The sequence below is a fragment of the Cnephaeus nilssonii genome (assembly GCF_951640355.1).
Source record: "Cnephaeus nilssonii genome assembly, chromosome: 4".
NCBI lineage: Eukaryota > Metazoa > Chordata > Mammalia > Chiroptera > Vespertilionidae > Cnephaeus > Cnephaeus nilssonii.
This window is the reverse complement of record NC_137075.1, coordinates 100,860,905-100,886,655: the sequence shown is the minus strand read 5'-3', so window position 1 is coordinate 100,886,655 and position 25,751 is coordinate 100,860,905. Positions and strand designations below refer to the sequence as shown.

At 54.3% G+C, this 25,751-nt stretch overlaps 1 protein-coding gene across 1 annotated transcript in view; it reads right to left on the bottom strand.

Moving 5' to 3' along the window:
* Window positions 1-722: 722 nt before the first annotated feature.
* Window positions 723-25,751, bottom strand: part of RIN3 (Ras and Rab interactor 3) — a 111,275-nt gene continuing 86,246 nt past the window's right edge. The window contains exons 7-10 of the mRNA XM_079768115.1: window positions 25,133-25,441; window positions 9,501-9,632; window positions 3,086-3,249; window positions 723-1,837 (exon numbers count right to left, since the gene is read on the bottom strand). Coding sequence (XP_079624241.1) covers window positions 1,520-1,837; window positions 3,086-3,249; window positions 9,501-9,632; window positions 25,133-25,441 — 923 coding nt within the window. The 3' untranslated portion in view covers window positions 723-1,519. The remainder of the gene's footprint in view (window positions 1,838-3,085; window positions 3,250-9,500; window positions 9,633-25,132; window positions 25,442-25,751) is intronic.

The window sequence follows — 25,751 nt, the reverse complement described above, 5'->3', positions numbered from 1 at the left end:
GCTGCATCTGGCTGGAGCAAGCCCCACGTCTCACACAGGGCTGGCCCAGGGCCAGAGTCCTACAGGTGTTTGGCTGGATGAGCTGGGTGGCGCCCAGTTTAATTCAGGTGGGTCCGGCTGACCTCCTTTGGGCACCCTGCTCATTGCCACACGAACTTCGTTTTGTTCTCTGCTGTTTCCCAGGGCCTGACAGAGCAGGCACTCCGCAAATACATATTTTTAATTAATGCTGGGGACACACATGAATGCTCCAAACCTGGTGGAGAAAGCAGAAGAATCAACAGACAACTGCACTCTGATGGGATATCTCTTGTGAGAGAGATGAGCCCAGGGGGCTGTGGGAACGTGGACAAGGTCTATCTGGCCAGTCTAAGAAATCAGAGAAGCCTTCCTGGAGGAGGTGGGCTTTGAAGGATGAATAGGAGCTTGACCAGGCAAAGACTTTAGGGAATGGGATTTCTGGGATAGGTAGAGGAAGCAGGAAGGTAAGAGACTGTTTGGAAAACAATCCAGAGTTGGGAATGATGGGAACCAAAGATGGTGAGGAGGCAGGAGAGGACCGGGCTGAGAGGCACACAGAGGCTGGAGCTCTGAGGGCTGAGGCTGCACAGCAAATTCTCCAAAGATAGGGCCCTCGGTGGAAAGGAGGGAGTCTTCTGAACCCCTCCTGGGGAGGGAGTTAGGCTATTAATGGGCTGCCTGGCCGGCTGAGCGGAGTCCCAGCCCCTTGAGAAAAAGGAGATACCATTTTTAAAAGGGCTCTTTTATTAAACTGTCCCCACACAGGGTCTCTTGCCACAATTGCCACAGCCCTGGTGTCCACCAGGGGAAGGGCCTGTCAGTGTTCCTGAGTGGCCGAGGGTGGGCTCGTCCCTGGTGCAGAGGAGCTGCCCTTGTTTGGGGTCCCGGTGCATGTCTGGCGGCTTCTGGAGGCGCTCAGAAGCTGCGGGAGAGACTGTGGGTGCTGACAGCTGAGGGCAGGCTCTGGTGCAGGGAGCGGGGCCTGTCTCTTCCACACATGCCCTGAGAGATACTCTTGAGATCCTGTGTATCCAAAATACCCCAGCGCCACCCTGGGGAGCAGAGGAAATACTTCAGGTTGGACGATGGTGCAGGGCCCGTGTGTGACCAGGGCCCAGTCTTGAGCGTTTTTTGCTGCAGCTGGCTGGAGAGCCCCTTCTTTCTCCGAGCCTGTTTCCCCTTCTGTCTAACAAGTAACCTGGCCTCCCAGTGCTATGACTCTCCCTCAGGAAGCATGCTTGGCTGCTGCTTCTTGTCATTTTCACAGCTGTCCTGCTCCGTTGGCCTCAGCATGCTCAGTGGGTTGCAAGCATGTATGACATCCAGGCATCCATGTTGGGTGTGTGTGGTCAGATGGGGGGGGGGGGCTCCTGCCTGTATGAGGTACAGCTGAGTGTGAGCATGGGGGGGTGAGCGAGTGTGACCCCGGTCTGCCCGCTTCTCCGCCCAGCCAGTCTCAGTAAACACTGCCTTCGAGGGGGCTGCGGTGGCCCTGGCCTCACAGGAAGTTGGGCTCCCGCACCACGAGGCAGGGCGGGTCCCCGCTGCCCCCGCCGTCCAGGGGCCGGTACACGAAGTGGAAGTCGCGCTTGGGCTCGCTCCGCAGCAGGTAGCCCTTGATGTGGTGCGGCAGCGCCTCGTCCGCCAGCTGGAAGCAGCGGCCGTCGACCAGCACGAAGAGCCGGTGGTCCTGGGGCTGCAGCACCTCGAACTTCTCGGCGCACTGTGCGCACAGCGCCGTGGCCAGCGTGTCCGCCCGTGACGCCAGTGTCCGCGACTGCTGCTCCGGCTCTAGGTACGACACGCAGATGAAGTCCTGCGGGGTGAGATGGACGGGGCTTCGCGTCACCAGCCGGCCAGGCGGGCATCCTGTCTCACGCCCACCCGGCCGCTGGGAGCTCGGACAGGGACAGAGGAGCTGAGTGGCCTTGCTCTGGGCCCCAGACTCCTCTCTGTAGAGAGAAGGGCTGGTAGGAGCGGTCGTGAGGCTGAAGCCAGGGTGCCTGTGGCCGACCCTGCTGTGTGACCTAAGGCAAGGCCCCCTGCCCCTCACCTCTCGGCGGGGATGACCGTGCAGGGCGAGTCAGTGGCTTTGTCTTGGCACTGAGGAGGGAGCACGCCCCCTCGCGGCCAGTACCCGGGCTCGCCATCATGTATTCATCTGTCACTGCCTCCTCATTCCAGCAGTCCTCCTGCACCCCAGGGGGCAATGCAGGGCAGGGAGGGCGGCTTAAATTAAACTGGAGGCGGATCCCAGCCCCAGCATCCCATGGTCCAGCGGGGACGGCTAAGGCAGGCGGAACAGTTCAGCCCTTAGGGCTGGAAGAGCCTGGGGTGGGGACAAGCTGGAGACAGGGAGGTGGGGAAGAGGGGGACTGGAGGGAAGGAAGAGGCTTGGTGGAAGGGGGAGAGGTATTGGGCCTGAAAAGTGGAGGGTTTAGGCCAGGTGGAGAGGGGCAGGGCAGGGTGAGGCCATGCTTTTGCATGTGGCTGGGAGCATGCATATATGCATGAACACACACACACACACACACACACACACACACACACACGCACGCACACCAATGGCACCTCCACCTTCCTCCACCAGCCTGGGAGGGAGGACCCTACGGTGGAAGGACGGGCCCTCCAGTCCCCGTTCCCACTCACCGTGTGACCCTGACCTCTCTGAGCCTCCATTTCCTCAACTGTAAAGTGGGATAACACCAGCCCTTACACCATGGCTGCGAGGAAGCATATACCACGAGCTCCGAGCCCGAAAGAGGCCTCTTTTTCCAGCACCCAGAGGGCAGGTCGGAAGGGGTATGTGTGGGGCTGCCCCTGTGGGAGGATGGTGACAGGGGTGCCTACCAGGCGCCAGGCCCTGTGTCAAGAACTTCACTGGGATCCCCCTTTCTTCCCGGATGGGAAGCCCAGCTCACTCCTCCCCTGGCAGTGGGGATGGTGTGTGGGGCACAGTCCCCTCCCATGACAGTAGGGATGGTGTGTGGGCCTGGTCCCCTCCCCTGGCAGTGGGGATGGTGTGTGGGCACGGTCTCCTCCCGTCCCCTGTCCCAGGTGTCACCTGCACGGAGGAGCGGGAGGCGCGGGCCTTGTTGAGCGTGCGCCGGCGCTCCCAGCGGTGGATGGAGTCCTGCACCTCCACGCTCAGCTGCCTGGTCACCGTGATCTTGTCGTAGTTCTTGATGTGCTCCAGGGCCCCGTAGGTGGTGGTCAGATAGTAGGAACCTGCGGAGACAAGGGTGTGCAGGTTGGCTAGGACCGCCCGGGCTCACCCACAAAAGGAGCCCCTCACTTTCGAGAGGAGGAACGACTTTCGTGGGGTTCCCTCCCACTCCCCCGGCCTCTCCCCCAGCCCTTTAGGGACCAGGACAATGATTTTTGACATGAGGCTGATTCTCCTAGTGACCCGCCCAAACTCCATCTTCTCTTTCTTCCTTACTAACCGACCTTTACCTGTTTGCGGGAAGTAACAATCAGTTGAAAATGCTGACTGCCCTGCCTCCCTTGCAACTCGGGGTAGAGGGCAGGAGACCCCGTTCTGGCTATTTAGATGTAAGTGCACGTCCCTGGGTGGGGCAGACTCTGGGGTGGGGAGCACACAACACAGATGATGCATCAGAGAATTGTACACCTGAAGCCTTTGTAATTTTATTAACCAATGTCACCCCAATAAATCCAATTAAAAAGTAAGAAACAGTAGCTTCTATTAATTCATATATATATATATATATAAATAAAGAAAAGGAGCAGACTCAGCTGATATGCCCCTTTGGGTTTTGCCCGTTCCCTTCTCCAGGCCTGGAACACAGAAGTAAGCCCCAAGGCACAGCAGCTGTTTTGTGACGGGGTGAGGGGTGCACAGACAAAGGCTCACACCCTAAGAACCAGGGAGAGAGCAGGGTCCATGCTCTCCTGATGGCAAGGCTAAAAGCCGCCGTCACGATCAGTTGCATACCCCCACGACTTCCTGGTGCAGGAGACAGACAGCCCTGCACGCTGATTTAAACCATGATTAGCTGCATCGTGAGTTATCGGCAGCTTAAAGCATCCTTAACTTCCCCTGGATCCGTGGTCGGCAAACTCATTAGTCAACAGAGCCAAATATCAACAGTACAACGATTGAAATTTCTTTGGAGAGCCACATTTTTTAAACTTAAACTTCTTCTAACGCCACTTCTTCAAAATAGACTCGCCCAGGCCGTGGTATTTTGTGGAAGAGCCACACTCAAGGGGCCAAAGAGCCGCCTGTGGCTCGCGAGCCGCAGTTTGCCGACCACGGCCCTGGATGAAGCTACATTTACCTACAAACTCTACAACCAACATGAGAGAAGGCCACGCCCTGGCTGGGCTTGGCGGAGGTTATAATAAAGGGGTTTATGGCCACAGGATCACACACCCTGTCATAGTAGGAAAGAGACGTTAAAAAAAATAAGTGAGCCAAGGCCCGTGTAGAACTTGGCCTGGCGTCCCTTGTCAGAGAAGGGCCAGTGAACCACCCATGTGTCTCCTTTCTCAGTGGAGCAGGAAGCCGGCACGTGCCAGGAAGCCTTTCCTGGTGCCTCCAGCCCTCGCTGCCCGGGAGTCCCTGTCCTCTAGCTGGCGCGCCTTGATGGTCCAGTTTCCCATCCGTGATCGCGTCTCCCTGGCTGGGACCTGAGTGCAGTGGGCTGATGGAGAACACAGTTCTGGAGTCAGAGCAGGATCTAGGGCTCTGCCCTGTGCTCTCAGGTGAGTTAGTGTCCACTCTACACCTGTTTCCTCATCTGCCAATCCCATAATATCCGTGTGATGAATATACGTACAGTGCTTAGTAATGAGTAATGCACGGTGGGTAGGTGACCTAAGGGAGGTGCTCTGGGGGTTCTCACCCTCTCAGGAGAAGGGGAAGGAACCCCAAGTCCTGCAGCCCACTCCTCTTGCTCATGTCCTGATTTTTTTTCACAGCTCAGGAGACAGACCCTCCAGGCCACTTCCCTTTGACCTGAGGCTATGCAGTGCCACCGCGGGCCACTAGGTGGCAGGCGACTCCAACCACAGTGAGGTTTGGAGCTGGTTGTTCTCTTTGGGGAGAAAGTGTTGCCCGCTGACGTGTAAAACTCACGGCCCCTGTTAAGATATTAGCCCAGCATGGCCAACTGTCAGCCAGCGTGGAGAGTGGACGTGGGTGAATGAGTCCATGAGGCTGCTTCTGGGAGTGGTTTGGAATTGGAGCTGGCTCCCGCCAGGTGCCTGGCAGCTCCCTGGGTCTCCTGTCCATCCCACAGTGGCAGAATGGTGGGAGCTGCAGGAAGAGGCTAGCAGGGGACTGGGGTCCCATCAGCCTAAGGCATAGGACCTCTCTACTTCGCATCTCCCCAGCCTGATCTACCCTGACCTCTCACACCCGATAGATAGGCTTGCTGCAGAGAAAATGGGACCCCGTCACTTGTCCTTTGCCAAACTACAGCAGGTGGAACAGCTGGCGGAACACGAAAGTCCCACGGTGCCCAGTCTCCGGAGCCCAGCTTACGGGCTTTTTGTTGAACGCAGAGCCGTGTGTTACTATGAACCGTGAAACACGAGAAGGCAGAGCCCAGCTCCACCGCTCCTTCTGACCCGGGCTATCTCTGCAGAACACAAAACTGCTCAGACAGTGGAAAACCCCAAATCCTGCCCAATGCCTTCACTTTGCTGAGCCAGAGAGGTTAAACCACTTGGCCCAGGTCTCCAGCCAATCAGAGGCAGAACTGGGACCGAAATCCAGCCTCCACACCGCTCTTTTTACTACATCCTGTGCTACTTCTCCTCTTAGGTTCTAGCAACTGAAGTGCTCAAGACTGGGGACTCCCCAAGGACGCCTGTGTCCCAAACATCTCTGAGCTCCGTGACGACCAAGGGCAGGGACTGTTGGCACCCTCTTTACCTGCGCTCGGGGGCTTTGGCGATGGAGCACCCTGGGCACCACCACCCAGCTAGGACGTGAGGGTGACGCCGGAGAAATACAGTGTCTGTCCCTCATCCATGGGCTCAGATACTTCCAGATGGGGGTTTGACAGCAGGCAGACTTGAAGGTTGGGAGCCCCTGCCCAAGCTGGAGACTCCCCAAGTCATCTCACAACAGGAGGCTAATAGCTGCTGTGACCTCCCACCCTGGCTATCGGCCTAGGAACACAGATGCAGGTGTGTGCAGCATGGTGTGACATTTGTCCCCTGGCCCCCATGGGCAGGGTCTGACGCTGCTGTGTGTGAGTGTGTGGGTGGGTGGGGGGGGGCAGGGCAGCTGGGAGGGACAAGTGTAGCAGCCTGGCTAGGTTTGTCCCGCTTAATCCTTATTCCAGCAAACACCCCACGGATTCCTTTGAAATCCCCTCACAGGGCCAGAAGTGGGGTGAGGGTCTCTGGCTACTTAAGTCTGAAAGAGGGCAGGCTGCAGGGGATTGAGGCAGCCTTGGGTCAGAAACGATAAACCATTTAAGACCTTTATGTATTTATTTATACTTTCGTTTTTCTCAGAAACACACTGTCGCCCATAATAGACCAGTGTTCCTGCCTGAAGGATATCACCTTTTCCACCGGAACCCACAAGCTTCAGGAACAGGAAGAGGGACCCAGGAGGCCATGGCAGGATTGGGGTGGGGGTGAGGTCCATAAGGAGAGAGTAGTTGTGCCAAGGATGTCCCTGTCCTGCCCCTGCTCAGCCCCTGTGCTTGGCGTGGAGCCCCATTTAGGAGTCCTGGTGGCCAGGGCGAGCTGGTCACTGCCCGAGAGTGAGTCAGTGCTGAGACCACCCACAGAGCCTCCCGGCCTCACGCCATCCTTTGTCTCTAAGACTCGATAACAGCCCCGGGGGTTTGGGGCCAATCTTTTCCAGGATTTGTAAATGATTTCTTCCCAGGAAGATGAGCAACATATGCACACTGTGGGAAATTCGGAAAATAGAAAAAAAAAATAACGAGAAGATTCTCTGTGCTCAGCGACTCCCTTGGTCATCTGAGCCCTGTCCTGCCCGACCGTCCTATCCCACCAGCCTTCTTCCTGTCTTCTCCACATCCACTAGATGAGACAGAGCAGAATAAGGCATTCATTCACTTTCACGAGACTTTCAGCCTCACCTGTCTTGCTTGCACTGCAACCCAAATGCCTGGCAGGGGCCCTAAGCACACAGCAGGGGCTCACTGAGTAGCTGCTAGATGAACGGATGAATGGGTGGATGGATGGATGGATGGATGGATGGATGGATGGATGGATGGATGGAGAGATTGGTGGGTAGGCATCTGGGTAGATAGATGGATGGGTGGGTAGATGGATAGATGGGTCAATGGATGGATGGATGGTTGGATAGATGGATGGGCTGGTGGATGGATAGATGGGTGAATATATGGGTGGATGGGTGTGTGGGTAGATGGGTAGGTAGGTATCTGGGTAGATAGAAGGGTGGGTAGATGGATAGATGGGTTGATGGATGGACGGGTGGGAGGATGGGTGCGTGGGTGGATAGATGGGTAGATGGATGTGTGGGTAAATGGGTAGGTAGGTATCTAGATAGATAGATGGATGGGTGGGTAGAAGGATAGATGGGTCGATGGATGGATAGATGGGTGTATAGATGGGGGGTAGATGGATGGATGGGTGGGTGAGTGGGTGGATAGATGGGTGGATGGGTGAGTGGGTAGATAGATGGGTGGATGGATGGGGGTAGATGGATGGGTGGGTGGATGGGTGAGTAGGTGGATAGATGGGTGGGTGGGTGGGTGAGTGGGTGGATAGATGGGTGGATAGATGGGGGTGGATGGATGGATGGGTGGGTGGATGGGTGAGTGGGTAGATCAGTGATGGGCAACCTTTTGAGCTTGGTGTGTCAAACTTCGCCAAAAAACTGAGCATAACTCGGGTAGTGTGTCACTTTGAGGAAAAAACTAACTCCAAGACTCTAGTCGCAAATGTTTCATCCTCAGGAGCAGCAAATGTTTCATCCTCTGCATGCGGCCGCGTGTCATCAGAAATGGCTACGCATGTCAGTGCTGACACGCGTGTCATAGGTTCGCCATCACTGGGGTAGATAGATGGGTGGATGGATGGGGGGGTGGATGGATGGATGGGTGGGTGAGTGGGTGGATAGATAGGTGGATGGATGGATGGGTGGGTGGATGGGTGAGTGGGTGGATAGATGGGTGGATGGACGGATGTGCTGGGTGGCTGATAATCACTGTTGAAGAAGCCTGGCTTCTACTGAATTCCTATACCCTTTGGAAGACAGGTTGTTCCAATGCAGGGAAGTTTTAACTATGGAGGAGAGAGAAATAGATCTAGTGGTCCCAGGGCACACACCAAAGTCATAAGTGACAGTAAACTTCATGCTTTACACGCTCCTCTGACCTTCCAAGAAATCACAGAAGCTGTCGCTCAGAGACCGAGACTGATGCTTGCTAAAAATGCAAACAGATGCAAAGAGGGTCAGTTTAGCATAAAACCACAAAGCCCAAAGGGGCCACTTGGGGCCTGAGAGCCTTGTTTCACCCTTCAAGGTGATGTCTTAGAGGACAATTCCGGGCCCCTCGGAGCTGATACCTGGGCGGGCTGCACCTCTGGGATTCTCGGGGGAGGCATGGCTGAGGCTGAGTGGGTGGATGGAAAGGGAGGGGAGGAAAAAGGGGAAGGAAAACTGAGGGTGGGTGGAGCAGACCACAGCCCTGTTATTCACTCAGAGCCTTAACCTCCGCCCACTGAGGACCTGGCCCAGGGCTGGCTGAGCAGGGGGCTGAGAGCCCACAGGGGCTGAGAAATGACCATCGTTCCCCGCTCAGAATCCCCATGGACACTGCCCACTGCTGCAGCCTTCTCTTTCACACGACTAGCAACTGCTGCTCCCCCTGCTATTTTCTTGTTAATCCTCACCAGAGGATATTTTTTTCCATTGATCTTTAGAAAGTGGAAGGGAGGGGTAGAGACAGAGAGAGAGAAACATCTATGTGAGAGAAACACATTGATTGGTCGCCTCCCGCACGCTCCCCAACCAGGGCCGGGGATCGAGCCTGCATCCGAGGTCTGTGCCCTTCATCAAAATCAAACCCGCGGCCCTTCAGTCTTTGGGCGGACGCTCTAACCATTGAGCTAACCCAGCTAGGGCCATTCCCCATTCTTTATCTGGCTGGTTCCTATCCAATCTTCCATGCTCAGCTCAGGTGTGACCTCCTCCAGGAAGCCTTCTCTGACTGCACAGCCTGGGTAAACAAGCTCCCATACTCTCTGGGCTTCTCGCCATTTCAGCATATGTCAAGCAGCAGTGACATGGGCCCTTGATTGGCCCAGCTCCCCTGCTAGTCTGTGAGCTCCACCAGCACAGGGTCTGTGTCGGGCTCTGTGCCGTGTCCCCAAAGCTCAGTGGAGTCTGATATCTAGGAGGTGCTCATTGGGCTGCCCAGTGTACCCCCGGCCGGGCTGGGTTGGGGGTGTGCAATAGGCCCCTGGGGCCTAGAGACCGCCCAGGAGTGACTCACCCTCCCCCAGCTGCAGGGCGGGGTCCATGAGCTCCATCATGTACTCCACGTTGAGAAGCATCTCCGTGAGGTTGCTGCGGGCCAGCACGTACATGAGCACGGGCAGGAAGTCGTCTGCCCCGTAGGGCTTCCCTGGGAGGAGGAAGGAGGCAGAAGGTGGTGAGTGAGAGGTTCTCCCTGTGAACGGCCCCCTGCCCAGGGGAAGGGGCCGGTGGTTTTCTGGGTAGCGGGTGGTCACCGCTAGAAGAGGAACCTTCCTGCTTTCTGATGACTCTCAGGACGAGGGCGGCCCTGGAACCAGACTTCATGGGGTGGCCTGTGACACAGTCCGGGCTTGGGAAGGAGGAACCGAGAAAGGTGCCCTCTGCCGGGGTGGGCAAGACCCAGTCCCTTCCTCTTTCCCGGCTCTTCCCCTCAATGCCACTTGCTGCCTGACTGACAGTCAAGTTCACACCACGCTTATCCACGGGCCCACCCAGAAGCACCTGTCTCTCTTACGTTGATATCTTCTGTGAAGGATCCCTGTCCCTTTATTTTTTTAAAATTCTTTATTGTTGAAAGTATTACATATGTCTCCTTTTTCCCCTATTGACCTCTCCCCAGCCGTCCCCAGCCCCCAGCACACGCCCTCACCCCCCTACTGTCTGTGTCCATGGATTATGCTTATATGCATGCTTACAAGTCCTTTGGTTGATCTCTCCTCCCCCCTCCCCCGCCCCCCACCTTCCCTCTGGAACCACACATCTCCCTCCATCTGCAAAACAGAAAGCCCTCCCTCAATCGACGCTATCAGACCAGAAATCCCACATTCATTCCTTGGGCTGAAGTGGCGCCCTTTCCAGAGGGTTTCCTTTAAAACGTACATAAACGTACATGCCTCCCTGCTGCTTTTGTGGGAGGTGTTCACAGGGCTGGAGCCTCTTCACAGGAACGAGGCACATTTCACAGTTAACTGTGCATGCGCACATCATTCCTTACAACGATCACACAGAGTGGGCATTTTGCCCATCTTCCTGAAGAAGAGACTGAGTCTCAGAGAGCTTAAGGGGCTCTCCCTTGGCCACACACATTATGAAGTCATGAGAGGGACAGTGAGTGGTGTAGAGCTAGGCCTCTGGCCTCGGGCCCAGGTTCAAATCCCAGCTCTCCCATTCATTAGCTGCAAACCCAGGGACATTCCTGCCCTCCTCTAACCTTGGCAGAGAGGCTGAAGAATGAGGTGGAGATCTGAGAATTAAATGAAACCATGTCAGCAGTCAGTGCTTTATTGAGCCATATTGGGGCCTGTGGCAACAGGAAAATGTGTGCATCTACAGCTACTTATCAAAATACCCCCTCATATTTTGAACCCAAGTGGGGGTTCAAAAGAAGTTAATGAAAAACATGACTGCATATCAAACCCGGGTTAAAAATCTGCTTGCATGCCATTGTCAACCCCCATAAACTCACACAAGGCCAGGAATCACCAGCTGATTGGAAATGACTGGTTCCTGTTGTACAATCACACCAGGCCACAAAACAGACAACACCCTGCCTTTGCTTAAAAAGATTGATGTTTTGTTCATTACAGATTTTTGTGCACTAATTTTCATTTTTTAAAATATTGAATTAAACGATTACTCATCTTAACATTTGACCCAGTAATTCCACTCCTGGTTACACACCCGAGAGAAATGTTCACACACAGAGTTGTACTCACACGTTCATAGCAACATCATTCATAAAAGCCCAAAGGCAGAAAACAGCAAAAATATTTATCGATTGGGGAAGGAACAGACAAAATGTAGTCGATCCAGACAATGGGACACCAGCTGGCAATTAAAAGAACACACTACTGGTACATGCTCTGACACCGATGAACCTTGAAATCATTATGCTACGTGAAAGGAGCAATCCCCGAAGACCACATGTTGCAAGTATTGTATGATTGCATTTATATGAAACTAGAGGCCCGGTGCATGAAATTCGTGCATGGGGGGTGGGTGTCCCTCAGCCCAGCCTGCACCCTCTCCAATCTGGGACCCCTCGGGGGACGTCTGACTGCCGGTTTAGGCCTGATCCTTGCGGCAGTAGGACATCCCTCTCACAATCCAGGACCACTGGCTCCTAACCACTTACCTGCCTGCCTGCCTAATGCCCCCCAACTGCCCTCCCCTGCTGGCCTGGTCGCCCCCAACTGCCCTCCCCTGCCCGCCTGGTCGCCCCCAACTGCCCTCCCCTGCCCGCCTGGTCGCCTCCAACTGACCTCCCCTGCCAGCCTGATCAACCCTAACTGCCTCTGCCTTGGCCCCCACCACCATGGCTTTGTCCGGAAGAAAGATGGATGTCCTGAAGATGGCCGGTCGACCCGGTCTAATTAGTATATTACCCATTTATTAGTATAGATGTCCAGGATAAGCAAATCCAGGGAGACAGAAGTAGACTAGTGGTTGCCAGGCACTGGGGGGAGGAGGAGATGGGGAATGGCTACTAATGGGTCCAGAGTTTCTTTAAAAAAAAATACAGGAGCTCAGTGTTGACTATCCCAGCCCCTCTGGGGGCATTCTGTCCCCACAGCCCTCATGGGGTCTGGATCACACCCCGAGAAGCACGAACCAGCGCTGCCTCAGTGGGCTCTGAGTGGACATGGGTGTCTCCATATTGCCACTCATCCTTGCTTGCTTTTCAGAGAAAGGTGTGCCTGTGGCCTGCCTTCCTGGCTGCACTCAGTTTTTTTTTTCTTTTTTCTTTTTCTTGGCCACACTCAGTTTTTACATCTGCAACATGGGGCCAGCAACACAGGCCCTGATGGTCTTTCAGGTTTTCAAGAGAATAACATGAGGAAAATAACATAAACGTGACTTGGAACCCACACAGTGCTATGGGAAGGTGAGCTATTACCGACATCCATGTTTTGTTTTCTCGGGTGGCCCCAGTTTTTCTACCTGTGAAATGAATGGGCTGAAGGGGTTGGGAACTCAGCACTGAACGGCAGAGTCAGGCAGACCCGCAGGGAGTCCCAGCACACTGCCACCTAGCGGTGTGACCTTGGGCCAATTGCTTTACTTCTCTGAGCCTGCGTTTCCAGTCCTAGGTGAACTGACCCAGAGAACATGATATCCCACGGGATTCTGGTGAGAATCCTATGGGACGCTTTACATGGCGTGCTCCCACCATGCTCCCACGGAAACACCCGCTAAAGAGCATTCGCGGTGCAGCTCCGTGTTGCGAGGCTCTCTGAAGATTTGTTCCAAGGCTCCCGTGCCCTCCCTGCACAGAACGGGCCAGGGCGGGAGAAAGCCTTCCGGTAAACCTTCCTGAGCCGGAGACAGGACCAATCAGTTCCGGGGAAAGATGGTGTTGTGCCCGAGGCTGTTTTTCATGGTGATTATGGAATGATTAGAATCCTGGCATCCGGGAGAGACTTGTTTCTTGTTTGAGTTAGGAGTTAGGAAGAAGGAGAGTCAGGCAGCAGGAATGTGAGGCAGACTGCCTGGGCCTTGGAATTCACTGGCGCTCACATGTGGATTCGGGGCTGATGGAATTCCTACTCTGGCTCCAAGAACACCATCTTCTGCGGGTGTTATATTAACAACTCACCGAGGAATACGGTCAGGCACGCTCACTTGCTTTCGAGCAAATGTGGTTCTCCAGCAGGGGGGACTTTACCCTTGAGGGGCCATGTGACAATATCAGGAGTCGCTTTTTGTTTGTCACCACTAGAGTGATGGTCCCCCTGGCATCGAGGCCAGGGATGCTGCTTCACATCTTAGGGTGCACAGGACAGCCCCCCGCAATACAGAATTACTCAGCCCCTAACTGTCTCTAGTGACAACATGGGAAACCCTGCTTGAGGGACAGTGACTTTCAGCCAAAAGGATGGTCTAGCTTGGGCCCAGGTTTGAGGACTTAGAGACGGGGGGAAGGAAGCCCTCCAGACTGGGGCTCTGTGCTCCACGGGATTGGAGAGTCCTTTTTCTTCTCTTCTTGAGAATCTTGGCTGACCCGGTGCATCAAGAGGCGGGTTTTGGGGAGCATCTCCTTGATTCCCACCACGTTGTATTCAGCCACCCGCTGCCAGGGACTCCTGCATATGTCCCTCCACCTACCCATGAGCAACTCTGTCTCCCCAGTACACAGAGCATGGCACAGTGCTGGGCATGGCACAGTGCTGGAGGAATGAATGAGTGAATGAATTAATGAATGAATGGGTGATGGATGACTGCTCAGCTCCCAGCAGGGCCTCAGAGCTGGTGACTTGGCACCAACTCAGATAAGTCTTTGCAGAGACTCCACGAGTCCTTCCCCATCAGGGGCCAAGCCAGGTGTGCATCATCTTTTCCTGGAAACCAGCCCTTGCTGAGGCCTCCCATTTCCATCAAGGAACCCATTTCCTCCCCAGGTGCTGAGCTGCAAGGCCTGGGAGTCCCCCTTTTCTTCTGGGGCTCTCTCTCCCCTGTGGCCAGTCAGACCAGAGCCCAGGTGTCTTCCTTCTGACTGCCTCCTGTGCTCAGCCTTTGCTTTTCCCAGCCCCACTCTCCAGGCCTGCCTCCCAGCAGGCTCTGTGTCCTACAGTCTACTCTGTCTACCAACTCACCTCGAGTTACAGCTCTGATCATGCTACGTCTCTTCACAAGAACCATCAATGGCTCCCCACTGGCTTAGGGAATCAAGTCCAGATCTCTTACCCTGACGTTCAAGGCCTTCCACAATCGGGCCCACAGACACCCGTCCCACGTGATTGACCCTCCTCTCCTCCAGCCACATGGCCTAGGCCAGTGGTCGGCAAACTCATTAGTCAACAGAGCCAAATATCAACAGTACAACGATTGAAATTTCTTTTGAGAGCCAAATGTTTTAAACTTAAACTTCTTCTAATGCCACTTCTTCAAAACAGACTCGCCCAGGCTGTGGTATTTTGTGGAAGAGCCACACTCAAAGAGCCGCATGTGGCTCGTGAGCCGCAGTTTGCTGACCACTGGCCTAGTCTATGGCCTCAGAGCAAGTCACCTGCATTCCTGCCCCTTGGTTTTTGCCACACTCACCCACCTGGCAAGCCCTCCCCTTTCCTTCCAAAGGCCGTGCCTCCGTCTCCCACACAGCATCAACATTTGTGCGCATCTTTAAAGATGCAGCGCATATTTTGTAAACATTATACCAGCGAACTCCTAAACCCACTCTGAGCTGTGTTAGACTCATTATGCCTACTTCACAGATGAGGAAAGTGGGTCCCAGAGCAGTTAACCTTCTGGTCTAAGGTCACGTGGCTAGGAGGTGGTGAACCAAGACTTGAATCTAGCTTTATTACACTCACAATCTCATGTTCCTGCTATGTCAACACTCTTGCATCAAGTTCCACCTCCTCCAGAAACCCCTCCTGGACTGCCCCAGCTCCCGGTGCTTACTCTACACTCTGCTTTGCAACTGCCGACTCAGAACGACATTCGGCCTCCATCACCCAACACATATTCGGCCTCCATCACCCCCCACATAGCACTCCACTGTGTTGAATTGTGGGCCATTCTCTGACCTCCACAGGCACTTTCACGCCTCTGTGCCTTCATATGCACCATTCCCTCTGCCTGGGGCAGCCTTCCTACCCTTCCCTTACTGATTTCTCCTCTCTCACACCCTCAGGCACAGCTGGATGGTTCCCGCTCCAAGTTGCTTAACCACTCTGAGCCTCTGCCTCAGTCTCCAGTCACTGCCACAGAGCTTGGGACACAGGACCCAGACAGGGGGCTGAATTGAGGCCCACATGTGTTCACACTGGTCACTACTCTGTCCTGCCCAGGGCTGGGCCATGGTCAAAGATACTGGGATCTGCTATGGGCCTTAAACAGGGGTATGCTGGGAAATGCTTCACGACTGGCTCTCTGAAGAAAAATAAGTTAGGATCTGTAGCGTTTACCAATTTCCACGGCATAAATATCTCCACAGTGGTCCGTTTCACCTTCTACCCACATGGACGAGGAGGGCGGAAGAGACGCACACAATTAGCTCTCATGGGCTGGCACAAGCTGACTTAACCCATCATGGCCTTGGGCCCATCAAGTCCAACCGCACCGTGAGGAAACTGAGGCTCAGAGATGCGAGACATTTGCTCCAAGCCCCGCAGCCGGTCAGAGGTGGCGCTGGGCCTGGCCTCTGGCCTCTCGGCCCCGGGTGCGTGAGGAACGGCCCTGAGAGCCGTTTGCAGACAAACACAAGCTTCAAGCACCGTTTTCAGGCACCAGCTCCCGCTGACCTCCCAGGTGGTCAGGGCTGCTCTCTCCTTCCTGGGAGGCCAGCAGCCCAGGCCCCGTCTCAGCCCTGTGCACGGTAGGGCCCAGGCAGCGCCACGGGGATGCTGGGGCACAGATGCAAAACACCCTCCTGTGATGGGACTCGGTCTTTCATGAATCAGATATCTCCCCCCTCTAGCTGCGCCTCCTCCTCCGGGAGCCCCGCCGGGCTGCAGCCTGCACTTCCTAGTGATGTCTGCTTCCCGCCTGCAGGCCTGGGGGGAGCCAATCACATTTCAAAGAGCTGGTTCGCGCCTTAATCTCAGCTGGGAGATTTCAGAGGAGGACAGTCTGATGAAAATGGGCCGAAGCGTGCTTCCCCTGGGTCACGCAGACGGAGGCGCACCGGGTTAAAGGGCCCCCAACTCTGCCACTTAACTAGCTGAGCGATCGGGGGCCACTCGCGCTGAGCCTCAGTTTTCTCATCTGAAAAATGGGTATAATGACAAAACTCACTCAGCCTGTTACTAGGGCCCTTGTGAGCATCAGATGAGTGGCTGGATGGAAAAGAAGGTTTTCTCTTCTAGCAAGCATTATCTAAAAGAAGAGTTGGCAATTGTGTGTGTGTGTGTGTGTTTTCTGTAAAGAGTCAGATAGTCAATATTTTAGTTCCACAAGCCACATGGTTTCTATCCTGACTATTCAACTCAGCCATTGTAACAAAACCAGCCGCAGACACTGCGTAAATGAGTGGATGTGACCGTTTCAGGTGGCGGGCCAGAGCGGGCCTGTGGGCCGTAGTGTGCAGACCCCCGATCTAGAAGAAGGGTCTGTTGTCTTATAACTGTTCCCCCCGCCCCCAATTTGTTGACTGGCCTCTGACTGATGCGACCATCCTGGGGCAGCACAAGACTCTCAGCTGTGACCTGCTTCGGCCCTTACCTCCTCCACGGTTCCCACTTATAGCCACGTCCTTTGTCTAGGAAGTCTTACCAAAGACCCCATGCCCCACCAACTAGGTCAAGCATGTAAACTCGAGGCCAGTGGTCCGCATGCCTCGTAAATAAACGAAATGAATGAAAAAACAAATATATACAAACTAGAGGCCCGGTGCACGGCATTCGTGCACAGGGGCGGGGGTACCCTCAGCCCAGCCTGTGCCCTCTCGCAGTCTGGGACTCCTCAGGGGATGTCCAGTGGGAAGTGTGCTAAGCTGGCAGTTGGACATCCCCCCCAGGGGTCCTTAGCGCTGCCACGGAGGTGGCTTCTGGCTGAGCGGTGCTCCCCCTATGGGAATGCACTGACCACCAGGGGGAAGCTCCTGCATTGAGTGCCTGCCCCCTGGTGGTCAGTGTGCGTTACAGTGACTGGTCCTTCGGCCGATTTGCATATTAGCCTTTTATTATATAGGATATTTGTATTAATGAATAAGAGAGGCCCTTACCCCCCATCCTGACCTCCCAACCCAGGCAGCAAACTCCTTCAGCACTGCCTGGACCCCTCCTTGTTTAGCCAGGTAGCATGTTCCAGCATCTGAGAATGTGTTTGGTGTTTGTTTCCTTGTTTCGCACCTGTCTCCCCCACTGGAATGGAAGGTCTGTGAGGGCAGGGACTTTCTGGTGCTTACTGCTGATATGACACGCCTCGCCAGTGCCCCTGGTTGGTGTTGAATACATATATTTGCTACTTGAATGAATTGTGTTTATCTCACTGCACGGATGTCGTTTGTTTGGTGCTGTTTTTTCCGCTTGAATAGTGACCACCCTAAAGACAGGGACTGTTTTTCTGTAAATAGCCACATCATCCACGCGTGTCTGTTTAGCTTCTGGATAAATGAACCTACTTGATGAAAACGTAGGATGGCAGGAAGCAGACAGCCTCTAGAGCAGGAGGCTGTACAGTTACTCTGGCAGCGGGAGCCTTCTGTTAGGGGTGTTTTATACAGACGGTGGCTTTTCTGGCTGACTGACTGAGATGGGAACCTGCCCCATGGAGCCCCGAAGCTGACCGGTCCGGCTGTTTGCACTGCGTGCAGGTGCGGCTTCGGTCTCAGTTCTGCTTTGAGCAAGGCCACATCCCCGAGGAAATCACTCCAGCTCCCTGGGTTCCTCTTTGGAGAGCTCAGCCCGCAAGCCAGCCAGCCGAGGAGCTGTGAGCTCAGAGACCTGAGGCCAAAAGTCCCCGCCTGGCTGGGAAGCCCGGAGGCCGCCCATGACGTGGGCCCATCTCCTCTGAGGTCACCTCTGACCCCAGGACACCCTGGACAGGTAGGAGAATGCAGCAGCTCAGCACGGCACCTGGCTCCAAGTCTAGGTCTGCCACTCACCTGCCCAGGCGGACCCTGAGCATGCTGCCTCAGCTCGCTGAGCCTCAGTTTCCTCGGCTCTAAAATGGGGAGAGCAAGAGTGTCCACACCTTGTGGGTGGCTGTGAGGGTTCAATGAGGCGGGTGGGAAGTGATTAACACGGTGCCTGCTGGGTTACTGGCATGTGGTTATAATGTAAGACAGGGGGGTAACATGTCTAATAATCCTCAGAACATGGCATCTTAGAGGGTCTGAACCCCATTTCTGTTGTGGGGTGTAAAAGCAAGCTTGTGCTTCCCTGCCAGGCTTGGTTCATACGTGCATCTCTCTCTCCTGGATGTCAAGGTCCAGGGGCACTTAGAAATCCTCCCTCGGTCTGGCTCCCCGAGTGACTCTATGGAGCAGAGCCCATCCTCCAGCCCCCAACCATCCTCCATTCGACTGGACTTCATGATTGAGAAATGAACTTCCCTCAAGTTAGAGATTGCAGGGTTTTTCTGTGACAGCCGCAAGTGTTTCCTTAACTACTTACCTATCTAGCTCCCTATCTGTATCTATTTCTAAAACACCACAAAGAAATCCATCAAAATACTAATCTTTTTTCCTACAACAAACAGGAGTGACTTTTGTCGTCAGAAATCAGTTCAGATTTTTTTCAACACAGATTTTAAAACAACCGCAGCCTGACCTCTCTCTGTCCTCGCCACCCCAGTCAATGCCATAGGCCTGTCGTTTCATGCTCTTAGGGTCTCCGTCGAGGTTCCTTCTCCCTCCCAACCCCCAGCCTCTGCCCCACCCTGAAGAGTTGCAGATTCTGAGCTCCCTGTGTGGTCTCTGCCAGGGAGGTGAAGGGCAAAGGGCCTGAGGGACTTTGGGACTCCAAGACCACCCTTTGGGCCCCCGTAGTCAACCACCTGGCTGTTGGGTACCCTGTCCCCCAGGGTCAGGAGCTGGGTTCCATTCCTTGAAATCTAGGGTGTTGAGACAGACGGCTGAAGGGACAGAAGAAGGCAGCTGGCTTTCACTGCCCTCTGGGATATTGCCTGCCCTTTATCTATGTTAGAAGAAGGTTCTTTATATTCTTTTTTTAAAGAATCCCATGGCCCTGGCCAGTGTTTCTCAGTGGTTAGAGCGCTGGCCCACGCACCGAAGGCTCATGGGTTTGATTCACGGTTAAGGGCATGTACCTGGGTTGCAGGTAACCCTGGTGAGTACTTTTCCCTAGTCTTAGAACAGTACTTAGGGGTAAAGAGCCAAGATGTATGTGACTTACTCTCCTATGATTCAGAAAAACAATTAAGTATGCTCAGAGATAGCAGATGGTTCCTAAACCAGCAGAGGAGGCTGCACAGAAGGAAAAGCTATCCCAGATGTAGATTCTCTGATCATTGAGCACATCCAGGTCTCTCTCACATGGGTGTTTCTCTCTTTCTCTCTCTCCCTTTCCCTCCCTCACACTCTCTGACAAGCACTGGAAAAAATATCCTCTAATGAGGATTAGCAAAAAAAAAAAAAAAAAAAAAAAAAAAGAAAGAAAGAAAGAAAAAAGAAAAGAAAGAACCCCACATTTGCAAACACTGCATTCCTCCTACCTTTCTCCCCCTCCCTCCCATCTTAGAGAGGAGTTCTTTGGCTTGAATCAATGTCTCCCAAATAGCAGGCCAGCTATCTGGTCTTAGACACTGAAGAGGTGGGAATCACTTCTTTGTCAAAGTAATGGGGACATGATTCTAGAAGTCCCAACTGGTCTCACTGAGCCTCGTGACATCCGTGAGAAGCCAGGCTGCTCCTGGCTGCGGATGGAGGGCCGTGTTTATCCAGAGCCTTTATGTCCTTGAACTCCCTCCTCTGCCTGACTCGGGCCCCTCACTTGCTGCAATGGTGGAGGAAGCTCTTGATCAGGAATCAGGAACCTTGAGATCTGTTCCTAGGCTGGCTGCTCAGCATGGCGATAAAAGCACATGTGTTTCAGAGTGAGAACACGCTCGGTTTGAATCCTGGCCCATCTGTATCCTGGGCATAAATACCAACCATGTTTCTGGAAAAGACGGCCCGGCCAGTGACCTCAGGCCTCGTGCTGTGGGGGAGCACAGGAAACTTGGTTGGAGAGTTTGTAAGGAGGAAATTCTGACCTAGGCGGCTACCCCTAATTGTTCCTTGACCTTTCCAAACAAGTCTGTGCACGTGCAGACCCTCGGGTGTTTACCGGAATCTTTATGCTTAATCTTTAGGTGTTCTTGCTTAAAGGACACTGCAGACACATGTGTCCTCCCAAGATTACTTAGCCATCTGATTGTATCTAAAAGATAAACTTGACCCCAAACTGCTGTTACAATAAAAGCCTGAAGAGGCAGGCGAAGGAGGCTGTCCGGTTCCTTTAGCCAGGCAGTCCCTTAGCCCTCTCTTTCACAGAAATCATGTGTCAGAGTAATCATTTATCCGTCGTTCAGGGTCTGCTGGTCAGCCCCGGCATTGTGCCTCCAAGTTTAACCCTCTGCCCACTGTTCCAACAGGTCTTATCAACAACCAGGCCTTATATTTATATTTGTCTCAAGTGGCCACGGCTGGACCACAGATTACTCTGCCAGCTTCTCCCCTGAAGATGGAGGGGTTGGGGCAGGGTGGGTGGTAGTGGGAGGGAGGGTGGGAAGGAAGGGCTGATGGCTTTGAGTGTGCCAGGGGTGGAGGCAGGCAGGACCCACCCTGGCATTCTGCCCTCCATGGGGTTGCTGGCCAACAGCTTTAGGGCCTCTATGCAGGTCTGCTGGTGTGGGACCATTTTGAGCAGCCAGGCACTGGGAGTGTCTGGCGGGAGGAAGGTGTGGATTCGATGCTTGGGGTCAAGGGCCTGGTCCTAAGATGCTGAATGCCCAAGTCAGGAGAATTAAAGAGTCAGTGGGGGGGGGGGGGGGTCTGCCTGAAAATGTTCAATCTCTATCTGGTCACGAGGAAACGTCTGACAAAGACAAAATGAGGAACTTGAATTAAAAAGAAAAATGGGCCTTCCTCTTTTTGAAAGCGGCCAGAGGTGACCTCTGAAAATGGTTCGCTCTCCCCCTGACCCAGAACACCCCACAGAATCACGCAAACCAAGAGGTTCAAATCTCTGTGTTCACTTTAAGAACACCCGTGAAACTGCCCAAGCCATCGAGGATGTGTGTTGCTGGAAAGCCACCATGTATCCGAAGGCCGTCACCTTACAGAAGCAGTGGGTGCCGTTCCGTCGTTACCACGGTGGAGCTGGTAGCGTGCCCAGGCCAAGCAGTGGGGCTGGACACAGGGTCAGGGCGCACAAAGAGAGCTGATTTTCGCTGCACAGAGTGCAGAGAGCAATGCTGGACTTAGGGGTTTAGATGTAGACTCTCTGGTCACTGAGCACATCCAGGGGACAGAGCTCCCAAGATGGACCTTACAGAGCTCATGGGCAGGTGGACCCCAACCAGAGCCCTCCCCGGCACATGACGGTGATCCTACTGAAAACAGCAGACAGTTCCTGAACCAGCAGAGGAGGCTGCACAGGAGGAATAGACATCCCAGAAGAAACGGAAGAAACGAAAACGTATGGCCCAGGAGTAAATTCAACATAAATACTAAAGAAAGTAATAAAAATAAAAAAAAAAAGGTGGGGGATGGGGAAGGACACTTCTATTCCTTAAAAATACCAATGCCATACAGGACGAAGAAGGGCTGTGGAGATGCCCCACATGACGAAGACTAAACGTGATATGGGACCCTGGATCTGAGCTGGTGGAGGAAATGCTAACGAGGACCTTGTGGGCTCAAGTGCCAACCAGGAATGCAGATGGCGGCTCAGCTAAAAAGAGTGTCCATGCAAATTGGCAAAGTGGACAAATTTGCTGTGGTTACATGGGAGAATTTCCCTATTCTTAGAAAAGCACTTAGGGGTAAAGAGCCAAGATGTCTGTGACTTACTCTCAGACGATTCAGAAAGAAAATGGAAGTGTGCACAGAGATCGCATAAATGACAAAGCAAACGGGATAGTAACAATCCACAGAGGATATGTGGATGTTTCCATCGTAATGTACTCTTTCCACTGTTGATGTTTTTGAAGTCTGACATTATTTCCAAATGAAAGATTTTTAAAAAGCCAAAAGATTTCCCAGCAGAACTGGTTATTTCACACAGAATCACACGTGGGACCGCATGTGTGAAACAGGGACAAGCTGGATTATCTGAGTGAAGCCAGGGTGGGCCCCAATTGCCTGTGTCCCTTTGGTGGCCTGAGGGTGGGAGGGTGCCTCCTGGAACTCAGTTTGGAAACCACTGAGCGGGTCCAGCCTCCACATTCTTGGGAAAGTGGTGAGGAGGCAGCCATTCTTGCATCCTCACGTCCACTGGACACACACATACTTGGTTGCATCTGATCCTCAAAACAGCACTGAGAGAGACGTCCTCAGTCCCACTTTGTAAGTGAGAAGATCAAGATTCTGGAAGGTAAGTACCTCCTTGGGGCCAAGCCGTCCAGGTGTTTTCTACATGCTCTCCTGCCCTCTGCACCAAAGCTGGGGTTCAAACCCAGGCCCGTGAATGAACCCCAAAGACCCTGCTCTTAGCAGAACCTGCCTGCTCCCAGGGGAAGGTGCAGCCTCGGCCTGCTCAGGGCAGGGGTGAGACTAGGAGCTGCAGGACTCGCTGTCCGGTGCTCACCCAGCGGTGGGGGGTATGCTGTCTGTTCCTCTATGAGAAACCCACCTGGTCCCGGCGGGGAGTCTTTCCGTGGAGCCAGGCCCCCGGCCTGAATGTCTAGGCTCAGAGACTCCCACGGGGGCTGGCTTCTGGCTCAGGAGAGCTCCCAGCCTCTCTCGGCGAGGGCGGGGGACTCTGAGCACCCTGCTGCTCTGCTCTTCCACACGCTGTGCCAGGCAGGCTCTCTCACAAAAAGAAAGGCAGGCCTTTCTTTTCTTTCTTCTCTCAAAATCAGCCATTCCTCCCCCGTGCCTCCCCGGCCCCCCGCCGGCCCTGCTCTCTGTTTTTTACTGAGTGAATTCACTGTCAGTAAAACCATTGTGTTTGAAGTTAGTCGAGAGATTGTGTGTTTAAAAGAATTCCAGGATGCCCAAGCTTTCTGAGTAAACTGGGACTCGCTGAGAATAGAATTGCCCTTTTCAGGCCCAAAGCTGTCGTTCTGACCGTCTCTGACACTATGGGCCCTTGGCCCTGACTTTGCCCTGAGCCCCAGCATGGCCTTGGGGTGGGGGTGGGGGGGGAGGAGAGATGATTCTCCAGATTAGAAGTTCCGAAGGGAAGGTCTCTGAAGAGAGCTTTTCTAGAGTGAGTGGACCATGTTCTATCCCCGGTCACATACGGACCATGTTTTCTGTGGGCCTTTGGCCAGACTGGCCTGCCCTCCTCCGAGGGAGAAGGGGAGAGTCCCTCCCTTGAAATAGCCACCGTTGGCTGGGCCTGCTGGGAGCTGTGCTCGGAGGTCCACACTGAACATCTGTTGTTTCTGCATCACCAGGGAACGAGTGTGGCTTCTGAGGCATTAGGAGTCGTAGTTCCCCTCTTTGTAAAGCAGCTTCCTCAGGCGAGGACACTGGGCCTTAAGGGGTTAACTCATTCAAGGTCACATAAGGCATAAGTGATAGCAGGAATTTGCCCCCAAGTCTTTGTGGCTACAGAGGTGACGGTCCTTCTACTCCCCATGGCCATGCTGTCACGGAAAGTTACCCAGGCTGCTTGCTGCACAGGCCATCCGCTGACGGGGTGACTGGGGGACCAGGCCCGGCCAGCGCCTGCTCACTAAGGTGCGCTCCCTGCTGCAGGACCCTGAGCTTCTCCCCTGTAGGGGTGCCGTGAGAAGCCGATTATAAATGGCCCACTGACTCCCTTCCCCACATCTGTACCCCTTGAGGCTCTTGACTTGGCAGCCCTTCCCACCCAGAAGGGCTGGGCTGGTCTTGTGACTAAACACATTGATGAAATATTTCCGTGTGGCATCATGCCAGTTCAAGCTCAGGCCCTGAGAGCCTCACAGGCTTTGCTTGTTCTCTTGGACCGCCTAATGCAATGGGCACAAGCCCGGGCTAACCTGCCGGAGCATGAGAAATGCATGGCCTAGTCACTCCCATTCCAGACCAGCCAATCAACCACCCAGCAAGGCCGTCCTAGACCAGCCAGCCTCCAAACAACCCTCTCTGACCACAGACCCAGAAGCCAGCCCAGCCACGTTCAGCCCACCTGACCAGATTGGCATAACCGCTCCGATCTGTGAACAAGAATACATGCTAACTGATTCAGGTGGCTGCTCTGGGGTGAATTGTGTCCCTCCAAAATTCATACGATGACATCTTTTTTTTTCCCCATGAGCCCTGACCGAGGCGGGAGATCGAGCCTGCAACCGAGGTACGTGCCCTTGACTGGAATCGAACCTGAGACTCTTCAGTCTGAGGGCCAATGCTTTATCCACTGAGGCAAACTGGCCAGGGCCCTATGTGGACATCATAGCCCTCAGTCCCTTGGAATGTGACCTTACTTGGAAATTGGGTTGTTGCAGATGTAATTAGTTAAGATGAGGTCGTACTGCCGCAGGGTGGGCCCCTGATCCAGTATGACCGATGGGGACATCTGGACACAGCCATGCTCCCAGGCGAAATGCCACGTGAAGATGGGAGGGGTGCTGCCACAAGCTAAGAACCAGCAGAGGCTGGGAGCGAGGCCTGGGACATCCTTCCCTAGAGCCTTCGCAGGGAGCATGGCCCTGCAGACACCTGGACCTCAAACTTCCTGCCTCTAGAACTGCGGGGGAATAAACTTCTGTTGCCGCCATCATCCAGTTTGCGGTACTTTGTCACAGCAGCCCTAGGAAGCTAATACAGCACCTTTCTGTAATTCACACAAAGGCACAGCCTGGGCTGACCTCCCTGCCTGCCTCTAGCCAACTGTGGCCCTCCTCCTGGTACCCAGGCAACCCTGCAAGGTGCACAGGAACTGCATCCCACCCACGCCCAGTTCTGCCCCAGCAGGCCTCTGAATCAACAAAGGCTTCTCTAGTGCCTTCCAGAGGCCCTGGAGGCCTCGGCGGGGGAGGAGTCGCAGACCCACGCAATATCACAGCCCCGGGAGCCCTAGCCCAGGCCCCGCTGGCCGGCCGGCCACCTACCTGGGTTGCCGAGGGCCATGGAGTCGTAGATGAGCTTGCAGGTCTTGAGCAGGATGGCGATCTTCTTCTCGGGCGAGTAGGCCTTGTGCATGCTGCTGAACTTCTGCAGGATCTTCTCCATGACGGGCACCTCGGGCACGCTGGTGGTCACGCCCAGGTCGGTGGTGGTGGTGGCCAGGATCACCAGCTGGTTCTCCTTGAGCTGCTGCAGGGAGCCGTCCTTGCTGTGGATCTCATGAAGGCACGAGTTGATGGCTTCTTTCAGGGGCTTCAGCACACACTTGTACAAGGCGGACTCCACAATCGCTTCTGTGGGTGGGAGAGAGTAGTAGGGTGAGGACCCCAGTGGCAGGGATCCTGGCCCCGGGCCTTGTTGCCCAACAGTGTGGCCATGCCCATCTTCTGATCCCTGGGAAAACATACTCACAGCCCCAGCAGGTACAACCGCCATTCTCACACATGAGACCGTGAAGTACATGCCACGGAAAGCCACACTCGGAGCCCTCCGACTGATACACTGCATCCTAATGCCTTTCCCAGGGCCTGGCACAGGTTAAACTCTCACAGAGCTGCCCACAGTACACAGCTTTGGAGGGCACTGTTCACCTGGGAGTTGTGC